At 30.5% G+C, this 15,272-nt stretch overlaps 1 protein-coding gene across 10 annotated transcripts in view; it reads left to right on the top strand.

The window, feature by feature from the left end:
* LOC148596471 (uncharacterized) overlaps positions 1-15,272 on the top strand; it is a 281,131-nt gene that overhangs the window by 38,869 nt on the left and 226,990 nt on the right. For all 10 annotated transcript variants that reach the window (XM_088564182.1, XM_088564181.1, XM_088564179.1 and 7 more), the window contains one exon: positions 2,010-2,108. In XM_088564182.1, coding sequence (XP_088420308.1) covers positions 2,010-2,108 — 99 coding nt within the window. The remainder of the gene's footprint in view (positions 1-2,009; positions 2,109-15,272) is intronic.

Here is a 15,272-nt window from a genome sequence, read left to right on the forward strand (position 1 = left end):
ACAACGCCTTATAAAATTTTATAAAGGCTTGAAAGTACCTGCAGGTAATGATGGTTTCCTGTTATACTGATCTTCTTAAATATAAACCTACACTTAAAATGTATCATTTTCATCGTAAATGTTTTAGATAAATTTGTAAATTTGAAATTATTAAATCACTACTTTTGAATAAAATGTATACACGTATTAAACGAAATAAATATCTTTGTACTAATTTAGTGAAATAAATAAATGATATAATTTTGGCAGCAGCGGTTGTATGAATCACTTGAAATATCCAGGGTTGTAGTGTAGATAGTTTTCTGCGTCAAAGGTTTTGACTTTATTTTGGATTATAATAAAATGTCAATTTTCTATGAGACTTCCCGTGCATCAATGGTTCCTTCGATTTTCTAACCTAGGATTGTGTGCTCCCCTCTTCGTCAAATTATGCAAATTTCGTTATTATCCGCACGTGATTCTATGAATAATCTTTTGTCAAAATAATAATAATCAAATAAATAGAAATGTGTTCATCGAAAAATGTCTTATATACCTGAATAACTCATTTCCAAAAATACCGAATTAGAACGCACCGAGAGGTTCTACCTTCTGACATTTAATGCATGAAGCCTTAGTCTTGAAGGTTGTGAATTTAAAAATGTAATATACAACAAGTTTCGTTACATTTTTGATCAGTCGAAAACATCTGGCTGTAGTTTCTGAAATTAGAACATATTGCTGAGGTGAAAGCTTTTTTGCATATTACTCCAAAACCGCTGGATTTAGATAACTTTGATATAGGGTAAATAAATAAGTGTGATTAGATCCATCTGTCGGCGATATGTTTGTGAAAATCATATGACTTACGTTGGAGTTAGAGCATTTTTGGACAATTGACTGATGTTTCTAAAAATAGTATATAAGCAACAGACAGAAGTTATATACATAAATCTCAAAAATCAATAGGTACAGCCAAAATCATAAATGTAGTAAGTGTGTTAACCATGACGATTTCTATATGATCTCAAATTTTCCCGACTCTTCGGGAATAATAGCAGCTGACATGGCAGTGACAAACCATATCGTCTAAAACAATTTAAAACTATTTTCAAATAATATTGTTATTGTTTGTAAAGCGCATCACCTTAATTGCCTCGTTAAGGAATCAGGTGTCGATAGTGACACCCTAAGTAATGCCACTTACAAACGTACTACTTTTGACAAAGATTAAATCCTAAATAACTGAAAGTCCTTCATGTCTTCTCTCAACATCGAAACAAAATGTGAGGAATTATATTAGCTGTATTGGACTCCTAATCGTCATAACAATCTATACAAAAATATACTTGGAACTTTATCTGGCTAGACGAAGGAAGTGTCAATTCACCTCACCAATAATGTGTGCATGATCGCATGTCCATTTCTTAACGAATAAATAAAACCAGGGAACATCTGTAGGAGAATTTTTTTTTAAAACAAATATTTTGATATCATCTTTGTTTTCAATCATTTACTATTACATGTCCTTTTATCGTTTTTGAATTGTTTAACTTGCAGCAATTTAAAAAAAAATCTAAAGTTATCTTTTGGCAAAAAATATTTAAAAATCGCAACAACATTGTATCATTTCATATTTTTTGCATCAAAAATGTACTTCTTAATAATTAATTGTTAACTTTATTTTTACTTTGAATTATACATTATAATTATTTATATTTGTATTGGAACTTAAACACAGTTCGGTTTACCAGGACGACTGTCAACATATAAGAAATATGATTAACCAGTACAGATATAAAACTAACAAAAATAATAATAATAATGATAATTACTTACTAGTTACGGGACAAAAAATGTTTATGCTTTGAAGCATGTCAATTTAGGTCTTCGAGAAGGCGGCATTAAATAAAGCGACAAGAACGCGGGAAAAAGACATATTTTATGAGATTTACTTTGTACTCATTGCAACCTTCAATGAAAAACAACAGGTGATGCTGTCATATTGATATTATGTGTATATACTTTAGGGTTGGACATCTCTACATTTTGCTGCACACGACGGACACGTGCCTGTCATTCTATGTTTACTCAGCAATGGTGCTTTACTTGAAGAAAAGACAGACGAGGTAATTGTCATATTAATGTCACTAGATTATCTTAAAAACATTGAAAATTAGAGCCTACATCTTCGAACTGAAAAGTTCATCGTGGGGCTAATCAAATTACTTTTTAACTCTGTTGATCACTTACCCCCCCCCCACCCACCCCCTGCAGGGATAAGACCTGGTCATTTTCAAATTTCATCGGAAAATGAGTGCATAATTTAAAATTTGTGGACCGTAACCCTCGTTTGATAAAATTTTAAATATAATAATGGTTTTATTACTTAATTATAGGCGTGGCCAACAATTCTGTTTAATACGTCTTAAGACTGCCGTTACTTAATCCTACTCGAAGTAAACAATGACTTATGCTTATGACATCAAGACCTATACATAGAAAATACAGTTAAAGCAATTTTTTTTGTTATTATAGAGGTAATTTGTTTCTGCATCATTTTGTTTCTGTACAATGGGTACAGGCTGTTAACCTTATTCTACCTAATCAAAGTGAGCAATGACTTATAGAATCAAGACCCATACATAGAAAATAGAGTTAAAGCAAATTTTAAGTAACGCATGTCTCTCGTGCGTTATTATTTTATTTGGCATGTTATTATAGAGGTAATTTGTTTCTGCATCAACATCATTTACACACTGGGTACAGGCTGTGTCTGAATAAACACTAGAAAATAAATAATTGTTGATGATTGGAAATGAGACGATTAATGATGATTCTTAAACATTTGATGGAATCCTCAAAGAGTAATTAAATATTAAATTTGAAATGAACAATTCAATGAACTGAGCAATTGATTTTTTAAATGATAAGATGTGGCTCTTTTATTCGTTGGTGAAACTTCAAGTTTGCCTTTAGTATTGATATGTAATATTGACAAATGAACAAAATCAGACAATAGAATATAAAAAATACAAGCTGTATAAAGCCCAAATTATAGGGTGTCCATACTAAACAGTTGATCAGAGGCATAAATGTTGTTTTATTCTGATTTGATTTGTAACAAGAGCTATATCCACAACAAATCAATAACAATGTGACTAAAAGCATGAATTACATTGAAAAATAAAACATAGTTGATAATCAAAATTGTGCGCATAGTGAATACTTATCCATCAATCTAAAAGTGTAGTTCTAGATACGATACGAGGCTGACTTCACATTTTCTGCAGTATGCTTTATCTCATGTTCTTTTGCGTTGAAAAAATGTGACAATTAAACTAGGTGTTTAGTATAACTAATTATTTTAACTAATGCGATACCATTTTATTTATCTAAAAATGAAAATATTGCATTCTTGATATGAAAGAATGTCCACTTTATTATACATGGTCTCTTCATTAGTCTCTGAGTATAATTTAATAATGTTAAGGTAAGATATACTCAATGTTTAGATAATAGAGTGTTTTATACTGATGCGATACCATCTAATTGCTCTAAATATGAAAAGAAAATATTTTTTATGTTTTTTTGGTGTATATGGATCATTAGGAACACAATTTTCGTTTCCCAGGTAAAATAAAAATACCAAAATGTCATAAAGCATTAGTAAAAAGTAATCTTTTCTTAAATACTTCAACTATTTGAACTAATGCGATATCATTTTATTGATCAAAAACAGAAAATATTGCATTGTTGATATGAAATATGTCCATTTTTATTATACATGGTACATTGCGGATTGCGGAAACATTTGACTGGTTTTGGAATTAGAAAATATTACGAATTCATAAAATTGGGGTAAAATATGCTCAGTTTGATCTATGCGATATCATGTTATTGCTCTGAATATGAAAAGAAAGTAATTTTTATATGAATACTGTCCATATTTGTTGTATATGGATCATTTGGAACACATTTTCCATGTTCCAGGAGAACACAAATACTAAAATTGCAGAAGGTATTGTTAAAAATTACATGCAAATAGATCACAGTGTCTTGAGATACCTTGAGACATGGTTAAATGTCTTGAAAAAGTAATCAAGGGAACCAAGGTTATAGCGGTAATCAAAAGAATGTAATTCAGGGACAGAGACCAGACATGGAAAACAGACAAACACAACAAAGAACATGAAATAACTAAAATTATACATACAAAGTAACAAAAGTAAATGAGCAATTCGGACTCCACTAAAAACTAGAAGCAAGGACCAGCTGCACCGGTAGGGTAAGCGTCCTCTGCTTTTCTAGAAACACTCGCCGAGTTGCTCATAAAAAGTCAAGTCCGGGGTAGACAAACGAGGAAAGGAAAACTATGACCCGTTGAATAAATCAGTTTTCATGGTGCAGATGGATTCACCATAACGATCCACGAGTTCATGATGACGATCATAAAACTTCTGTAGTGATGATTTCAATTTTGTAGCAACATAACCCTGTTCCAGAAGCCTATTTGTTAGAATTCTAGCGTGATACCAAAAAGTTTGCGTAGTTTCGGCAAGCTCTGGCATAACGTATGAGTTGTGATATAAACACTCCATACGCAGGTACCGAAGGGATGTTGCCACAGATGAAAGGAAAGTTGACAATTCTGAATGAAAAGTCATCACGTTTGTAAATATTGATTTTTTTTATTTAAAGGTAAAACAAAAATGGTAGCTTAACATGTACTTGGGACGCAATATTATAAAACAAAAAAAAATGTGTTAATCTCATAAAAAGCGCAATCCAAAACCTTCATGTATTAAATTCATGCAGACACCCGGTGCTGCTTTTTTAAAGGAAGGTCAACCGATCGTGTCCATGGATACAAATGAAATTGACTTCTTTGAAACATACCATGACAAACAATATCAATCATTTGAACAAAATATAATGAATCAATGTTATTTATTTTAATTGTTTTACATTTGCTCTAGTGAAAACAACACATTGCTGAATACTTGTTTTATTCGTGTATGAGTAGTTCAACAACATGTAAACGAAATACACTTACAAACATGAAATATCTCGTTTTTCCATTATTTTTTGTGTTATTTATTCGGGATTCTATTTCAATAAATACAGAGTAAATTTCATGCATGGATTTCTGATTTGATCATTCCATTTGATTTGTTAAAATGATTGGTTGTCATAGAAAAGTACAGTGTGTCATAAAAATTACTACAATTTGTACAATTTTACTACAATTTTATGATAAAATTGTCGGTGCGACACCTGTTTTTATCATTAAATTATGAGAAATAACATCCTTTCAGTATTATAACGAAGAGAAAAAAATAGTTCAAGTGCATGTATAGACCTGTTTTAAGGTAATCGTGATAATTTGGCTACAAACACTAAATTTGGTTCGGTTACTTTAAAATAAAAACAAAACAAACATCAAGGTAGGAGGCCTTAGCTTAGCCTTACTTGTCACAGAAAGTTCACATTAAATTGTCATTCATATTACTACTTTCCGGTTCATTATACATGTATTTGAAAAACATAAATTTCATTCGAAATCAAGACTTTTTATTGAGCCTTACAAATTGAGGATAATTTTATTTGAATGCAAGTCACGTTTTATCGGCGATTTTTTTCCTGTTACAAAAGCTATTTTATTCACGTTTTCTTCTTTATTAACTAATGCTAACTAATTCCAGGGATATTTGTCTGATTGAAGTTCTTATTTATCTCCAGTTGAGAAAATTGAAATTAAATTATTTTTTTCCCGTATTTTAATTTTATTAAACTTTTACTTCTGTACTTCTATTGAAAAAAATGTTTCTACAAAATATTATCGAATGATATCATAGGGTAGAGTTTTATCAATTGACCGCGAGACTGTAGACAAGACACAAATGCTGAGTTTTTACTTTGCATGGGGTATATATAATGAACTAAGTAAATCAAATAGCTTAGAAGCCGATCTTTTTTTTAACACTGTTGTGAAATTAGGAGTATAAAAATGCAATTCTTGTTGCAACGGTTAGAATCTGGTTTTTTTTACTATTGAATTTCTCCTGTATCAGTTTTGTTCTTGCATAATTATCACAACTTTCCATAGCTATCACCTCAGTCATACTGCTTTCGTTGTTAGAATTAAAGTTCTATGATAAACATATATTAAATATTATCGAATGACAGATTGCTTTGTTAGATCTGATATTTTATATGACCATTTCATATGAAGTACTTTGTATTAAATTTTGAAAAGCCGTTATGATTTATAGCCATCTTAGATCACATTCAAGACCTGATTATAGACTTTTTCCTGATTAAGTTTCAATAAGGAAGGTGTCGTTGACGTTTATTTTATGAGGATTTCACATTGTTAGTGTTTAAGTTGCTATTATTGTTTTTCTACTTATTTATTTTATGTTTCTTATATTTTCACGGATCTACAGAAAACGGTTGCATTTAAAGTGTAATCAAGAGAACCAAGGTTATAGCGGTAATCAAAACAAGGTAAACCAGGGACAAAGACCAGACATGGAAAACAGACATTCACAACAAAAAACATAAATTAACTATAATCATACATACAAAGTAACGAAAGCAAATGAGCAACTCGGACTCCACTAAACAATGGGAGCATGGACCAGGTGTACGGATAGGATAAGCGATCTATGCTTTTTTAGAAACACCCGCTGAGTAAAAATGTATTTATAATTAAAAAGGATAGAAATGATGCAATGAATTACACATACATATGTTAAAGTATTTTTAAACATAGATTGTAAGACAGTCAACAGATTAGTAAAGGTTTGATAAAGTACTATATAAGTGACGAATATGGGATTTCTCAATTTGAATAGTAGATTTGTTTGTAAGAACACATATTTTATTTTTCAATTGTTATTGTATCATTTTCTAATGAACTTCTTAATGTATTGTCGACTCAACACAAAGATATAATTTCGATCATGACAATAATATAAAAACATTACTAAACGCATGACCTTACTTTGCAAAAATAAGAAATGGTTAATCATGACACACAGCAGCCAAGGTAAATAGTTACGTGTCACAGTTAGAAAGTTAGACGAGGTGCTTAGTATACCAGACATTAAGGTGTCTTTATATCTCCAAACTAGGAATAAGTATTTTTTGTAGGTCTGTGATACAAAAAAAATGATAAACTGTTTTTGCAATATTAGAATATTTCGGTTTGTTTATGAAATGCTTACTTGGAAAAAAGTAGAGTTTGTTTTTCCTGCAGGTGCAACAGGTCCATTTACCAATTCGATATTATTTTTTTTATGAAGTCAAAATCCCATTACATAAGAATTTATTGCATTGGTTTCGATTTGTTGTGTTTAGTTTTGTTTATCTACTCTGTTTTGTACCAAAACTTAAAATAATTTATATAACTCGCTAGCAACGAATGCCTTACTCGTTATCTACTCAAATCTTTAGTTTGGATAATTAAATGAAGCCAACATTTATACTGAATAATGCAGCACAGAATATGATACAATTTGTTTTGATAATGCAACCTTTTAATATTTTGGCGACCATGAATTTATACTTCGAACATTGAAACCTCCTAAAGACAAAATTTACGATTGATTATGACGCATCGTTACAACGATAACTTGTTGGTTATTATTATTATTATTTATATTAGGATTGACGTTTTTGGAATATTATTTATATTAGGAATGACGTTTTGAGGCATGTATTTGAATATACTGTTAAGATATGTCGACTGGATCATCCTCCTGCTAATTTCTAAAGTATAATAAAACAAATTTAAAAAATCGTCAAACTGTTTAACTCTTGTTTTATTCACGGATGAATGATCAAGCTACATGTTTACGGAATTGATCATTTCATTTAATTTGTTAAAAAATATTGGTTGTCGTAGAAATATACAGTGTGTCATAAAATTACTACAAGTTGTACAATTGTACAAGTTGTGATAAAATCAACGGTGCAGCACCTTTTTAGACCATTACAATATGAACCATAGCGTCCATACGGTATTATAACGAAGAAAAACTATCTGTTCAAGTGCATGTACAAACCTTTTAAGGTAATCGACATAATTTGTTTTGACTACTTTAAAAAAAAAACAAAATGAACAACAAGGTAGGAGGCCTAATAGTTGTCACAGAAAGTTCAAATCAAATTGTTATTTATATAAATAGTTTCCGGTTCATCTTACTTTAAATATCTTTATTTCATTAAAATTCCACACTTTGTATAGAGCCTGTCAAATTTATAAGGTTAACACGTAATTTGCTTTTAATGCATGCCACGTTTTATCGGTGTATTTTGTTTTGTTACACAAGTTATATAAGCACACTTGTCTTTGTACACTGATTCCGAGGATAAGTTTTCACGCATAATGTTCGGACAGTGGTACCCCCAAAATTTTCCCATAATGTAGTACATCTTTTGACAAATTATTAAAAAAAATTCACGGTCCAGATTTTGAACAGTAAGGATATTGCTATTTTCAGAATCCTGAACCATCAGCCAAACGGTTCCATATTTGATATTTTAGGGTCATTTTTACAAGTTGTTTAACTGCACATTAAGTCGAATTCACTTCAAATGGATCAATATATAAGATTTCACATAAACTTTGTATTCTATTTATGTAGTCAAAGAATTACTGGCTTTTATTGTACCAAACTAACAAAAGGGGGCAAATTTAAGCTGTTTGCCTAAATAAAAATCTCTGATTTACCATCGCAAAAAACTAAATAATTAAATTTCCATACAAAACAGATATAATATGGACTATTCAAATATAAATCTACAAACAAAGTTTCGGACGGAAGAGTTCACCATGTAGTTATATTTTTAATGTTTTAAATTATATTGGGGTTAGGCATTGGAAACAATTCTTTCTCAGTCAAATTAATGGCTAAAGTCATGCAAATATTTAGTAAGGATACGAAATATAAAATTACAATGAATAATATTGAAGAAAGAGCATAGCCAGATAGTCGTTCTGTCTCATTACCGAGAATATTTCAGTATTTCAATTTGAGTATTTTATCTAGAGGAATCTTGGTTGGCAGTACAAAATTTTAAAATATTTTCCCACCTAAAGAAAGACATATTCCTCCATGTACTGACTTGAAACATTTAATCAATACTTCAATTTCCTAGTTTAAAAAGAGTTGTTGGAGGCTGACACCTTTGTTGTAGAATGTTAATCCTTGTTTTGAGTTATTTCCCTTTAACATCAAGGTCAGTTTCAAGCTTGCAAATTGAAAGTCTTTCAAACGTTCTAGTGACTTAAATTCTTTCCGTTTGTGTTACCTCCCCTACCCTAAGGTTCTTATCTATCTCCAGTTCTGGATATTAAAATTTAATAATTTTCTTTATTAAGAGACAAAAAAAAAAAGAATAGGCATGTAAACTCTCCTTTACTTTATTTCACTAAACTCCTACGTCTGCAATTTATAAAAAGTTTCTACAAAATACGATCGAATGATATCATAGGGTAGAGTTCTATCAATTCACCACCTAAGAGTGTAGAAAACAGAAGAAGTCAGAGTTTTTACTTTGTATCGAGCATACACAAGGAACCATATAAAACCAACAGTTTAGAAGCCGATCTGTTTTTAACATTGTTGTTATGAGTATGGAGTATGTGATTCTAGTTGCAGTGGTTAGAATCTGTTTATGTCAAAACTGATGAATTTTGTCCTTTAGGAGTTTTATAAAATATGCTTATTCACAATTACTACAATATATCATACCTGCCACATCAGCCATACTGCTTACGTTGTTAAAATCTATTTTGTTTAAAAGTATATCTCCAATATTGTCGAATGATTGATTTTTCTTTAGATCTGATATTTCATGTGACCATTGCCTTTGAAATATTGTGGTTAATTTTGTAAAGATGTTAATTTGTTGTCGCATGCTTTATTGCTACATTATATCAAATTCAAGATCATATACCGACGTTTGACGATATGTAATTTGGTGTATCCCATGTTTTATGGTAGTTTTTATCTGAATTTTTATCCATCTATCTATTTCGGACAATTGTCATCCATTTCCCGTATAGGATATTTCTTTTACGTCGTAATTCTTCGTTGGATGGAATGACCAAGTGTACCCAAGATTTTTACCTGATTATATTAACTTTTAATAAGGCAGGTGTCGTTGACGTTTATTTTATAAAGATTTCATATTACTAGTGTTTAAGTTATTATATTTTATTCTTTTGTTTTTCGTCTTGTTTTTTCGTCTTGTTTTTGCTATTTAGAATTAAGCTATAGTAAGAGGAGTCCAACACTAGCACCAATACGTTCTATCAGAGATTATCGTAGGAGTTACATTATTGCATCCGTAGATGTTAATACAAGAAATAAATATTCAGGGGTTAGAATGCCGAAATAAGGGAAAAATTCGAAAATAAAACATTTTTTTTTATTTGTTTAATACAGTCAGGGTTTTCAAACATCCCCCAGCATCACTACTTGTTTGAGTGTTATTGGGTTATGTGAACATGAATATATTTCTCACTATATTATATTAATTTGAGACTGCACTTATCATGCTTACCCAATCTCTCTCTCTCTCTCTCTCTCTCTCTCTCTCTCTCTCTCTCTCTCTCTCTCATGCTGAAGAGACAACCATTCCATGATACATACACATTATGTGTTATTTGTTTTTTTATAATTTGATAAACACATTTTCAGTTATCAGATATCTGAAATATTTCTAATAGGACCCAATATCTCCTCAAATCGGTTTAAAACATTATTTTTCTTGGCAATAAAATGTTCAATGCGATAGTAATGTAAAAAACAGTCTACAGTCTACAATCTCGATACTCTGAATATAAAAATAAAACAAATTTGAGTTTTTTGTATGAATCTTAAAAAAAAACAAAAAAACAAAACAAAAACAAAAATAAAACAAAATAAAAAAAACCCCAAATATTCTATAGTCTCGATACTCTGATTATAAAAATAACACAAATTTGAATCTTGTACAAAAACATATTTGTAGGTACAAGTTGATGTAAAAACTTGTATTGGAAATTACTACAACAGTTCTTATTTAGGGGATTTTTTTTTCCATCTGGAATTTCAGTATGTAATTCACTTTCCCATGTCAAAAATTGTTCATTGGGAGATAGCATTGTAATTTCACTAAACGGCGGTAAATAAATTTAATTCATTTATTATTAACAAGAAGTTTCAAATATGAATCCTCAGCAGTGTTTATCACTGTTTTGTCTACATCTTTTCAAAAAGAATTCCTAATATTCTTAGATATTTCTAATGACTTCCCAGTTTGTAACGAAACGTCTCAAAGTCTTTTAATTTAATATCAAGCAAACATTGCCACTCTCCTTCTTTTTTGTAAAAAAGCCTTCTCCCCCACCCTATTTTCAAATACATAATATAAGAATGCAGATGGACCATCTTTAAACCACCATCGTCTATGTCAACTTTGAATGTTTTACGTTTTATCTTTTTAGTTTTTCCATCTCATATGTAACTGTAAAACATTCTATCTAAGTCATTAATCAAAGATTGAACAATAATACCCGATAAACATTTATTAAGTGTCAGACTAGTCTGACTGTTTTCTCCATTAATACCCTCGACCTAACAAACAATGATGATTATAGAAGGATTGAAATTGGATGCTTACCAGTTGTTTTTTTTTTCATTATTATTTGAGTAAAATAAAAAAGTAGAAGTTTGAACACTATCTGCATAAAACAACGCCTGATAAGTTTTATAGAGACTTGAAATTATCTACAGGTAATGATGGTTTCCTGTTATACTGTTCTTTCTAATCTGTAATCCAGGGTTGTAGTGTTGTAGTGTTTGTGCATTGGATTAAGACGTTTTGATTTTATTTGGATTATAATAAAATGTCAATGTTCTATGGGACTTCCCGTGCATCAATGGTTCCTTCGATTTTCTAACCTAGGATAGTGTGCTCCCCTCTTCGTCAAATTTTGCAAATTTCGTTATTATCCGCACGTGATTCTATGAATAATCTTTTGTCAAAATAATAAAAATCAAATAAATAGAAATGTGTTCATCGAAAAATGTCTTATATACCTGAATAACTCATTTCCAAAACTACCGAATTAGGACGCACAGAGAGGTTCTAACTTTTGACATTTAATACATGAAGCCTTAGTTTTTGAAGGTTTTGAATTTAAAAATGTAATATACAACAATGTACGCTACATTTTTGATCAGTCGAAAACATCTGGCTGTAGTTTCTGAAATTAGAACATATTGTTGAGGCAAAAGGTTTTTGGCATATTTCTCCAGAACCGTTGGGTTTAGACAATTTTGATATAGGGTAAAATAATTAAGTGTGATCAGATGTATCTGTGGGCAGTAATCAATTATACAAACATTCGAACTCAATCACTAAACTTACTGATAAGTATATAATATCCAGATGAAAATAATAGATTTCCAAAAGACGAAAAAGTTTCGCTTACGAAACTTTTGTTCAATGAATGATTTCAACTTTTCTTCTTGATTTAACTTATATCGTTTAATCTGAAGATTGAATATTTTTGCAAGCAAGTTTTCATAAATAGCATTAGCTGAATAAGACTTTATTATAGATAATGCTACAATGTAAACAAGATAAATTGTTAGTTGATAGTGTGCACAACCCTCCGTAATAGAAATTGGGATTTTTTTAAAATATGTATTTGAATATGATTTCAAAACAAGCAAGCTTTATATTAAAGAAAATCTAACAAAATAACATAAAAAATGTTCCCCTGAAAAAGTTGGTTTAATGAGTGCAAACCGAAACTGAACGTAGAGAAATAGGTTATTTTTATAGTTCAAAACTACTTTTCTGTCCGATCGTCGGATCTTTGCGGGAAATTATTTTTTTCATATGTTCATAGAAATGATACATAAGTGAAAGGTTTATTGAATCAATTTTCATATTTTTTATTAAAATATGCACTTCACGCTAGAAGTCTATGGGAAAATTAACACGATACTGAGACCTTTTATTTTTGATCAAGTCAAAATATTAGTAATTTAGAAATTGAATAATGTTACATGCAAAAAAGGTATACCAGTTTTCTATATTGTGAATTTTGATTTGATGTACACGTGTTTCAAAGAGTTATCTCTCCTCAGATTGTTTAAAACAAATATGTAGGAAGACCATAGTCAAAATATTAGTCAATATATACTCAAAACCGAAACTATCGAAAGACGAAGTCAAATCCATGGTTCCATGCAAGGAATGAAGCTTTTTTTACTGATTCTATTAAATTACATATCCGATATCAAGTTCTTATATTGTGAGATTCATTAAGCACATAAAAAATTGTCAAAGGACGATAGCGATACAACAAACACCTTTTAGTAGTCGTTTCAAAATTTTCTGAAAATTGATGTATATTTCAACAGTAGCTTACAATTGCAGATCCAGTGAGTGGTTGCCTGGTGTAAGACCATCCTTTTGTGTCTGACAATTATGTTGGCTTTTGCGCAAACACATAAGAATGGGCAAATAATGGTCTAATTCCCTCCTCTCCTTTCATAAACTGGTGCACCTGCTTCAATCTCATGTTTCTAGTAGAGTCTTTGATGCTCATATATTTTTGTTTCTTTATACGTGCTATTTTGGTTATTTCATGTCCTTTATAGTGTGTCTATTTTCCTCTCTGGTCTTAATCGTTGGAATAAAGTTTGTTGCCCTAGCGGCAAAACCGGATGTTGCATTTGAAAGAGCATTCGATGGGTTTTTTGTGACAGACTTAGGACGTCTTACATAATGTTCTACCAATATTCCCATTTTGTTTGTGGAGGCCGTGTTGCTCATTCACCTTTGATTTTGCTTTATTCTGAACGTTTTAGTTTGGTCATTTCATAATTTGTGTTACTTGTCTAGACGTTATCATTCGAGTTTGGTCTTTTTTATTCTGATTCCCTTTTATTGCCGTTCATGGTTTGGGGTAAAAAAGTGAAAATAAGTTGAAGGATACGTTTGATGAGAACACGTCAGAAAAAAAGTAATTAAACATAATTCACCCTATTGCCCGATCTTCTCATGCAGTTCTTCACCATACAAGTACGTAAAAAGACATAATCAATGCAGTTAACCAGTACCAACTGTTATTTGTCTAGACGCTATCTTTCGATTTTGTTTTTTGTTTTGTTTTGTTTTGTGTTTTTTTTTATTATTATTATTACCATTCACTTTCTGATTCCCTTTCTTGCCGTTCATGCTTTGGGGGTAAAATAGAGGTGAAAATAAGCTGAAGGATATGTTTGATGCGAATACGTCAGAAATAAATTATATAATTATAATTAGCTCGCCTTATTGTCCGATTACCTCATCCAGTCCTCCACCATACATATACGTGTAATTCATAAATTTAATATGTTTAAAAAAATTTAACCAATGTAGTTATTCAGAACAATATTTTAAAAAAAATTATAATACACAATGTATGTTGATATCTTGTTCCTCATGCTTCATTCTCAATGCCGTATTTTATATTGCCGCATTCGTATTTGTCCGGTACATGTTTAGTCCTTAAACACTAAAATACTTTTAGATAAACAATCACTACTGTATAAATATTCTTTGGCGACCAGCTAAACATTAACAAATATGAATCATATCGTTTTCAACATGTGATAATGAAATGATAATCATATCGAACGAGTGTGATATGATTACTGTACACAAATATGCTTCAGCCTTCAAATGGATATCGCATGATTATCCTATGATAATCATATTGTTTTAATATGTTCCCAAGCTAAAATTGACATATGACTGTTAAATGAACACCAAAATAATTGTAATTGCATTTTAAGTTCTTTTTACATTACATCCAAATGATTATCCTGTACATAACACTGTTGATCCACTGATATATGTAGTAATCCAGAATAAAATCAAACAAATAGGATAAAATTAAGACTTATTTTAGGTAGAAAATGTCAAATGATTTTATCCAAAGTTTGCTTTACTATGATGTTACACTTTGTTCATAATCAAGTAAGGTCCATAAATGAATTTGGCAAAATATGTTTTAAACCACCGGAACAGCCGATACTGCAATGACCCTGACTTTGTACATGAATTTCAAATGAAATTGTGGGTTAAACCAATGTTGTTAAAACGCCGTGTAAAGAAATGAAAAGTCAAAAGTTTGTTGATAACTAATTTTCGAAATGCTGCAGTACTTAAGATTTTGAAATAAATTTCAGAATATTTTAGTATCCACATATGATTGACGCCACTACGATAGTAGG

Source organism: Perna viridis, chromosome 15, assembly GCF_037379345.1.
Source record: "Perna viridis isolate PV_CMFRI_1.1 ecotype Kerala chromosome 15, ASM3737934v1, whole genome shotgun sequence".
Classification (NCBI taxonomy): domain Eukaryota; kingdom Metazoa; phylum Mollusca; class Bivalvia; order Mytilida; family Mytilidae; genus Perna; species Perna viridis.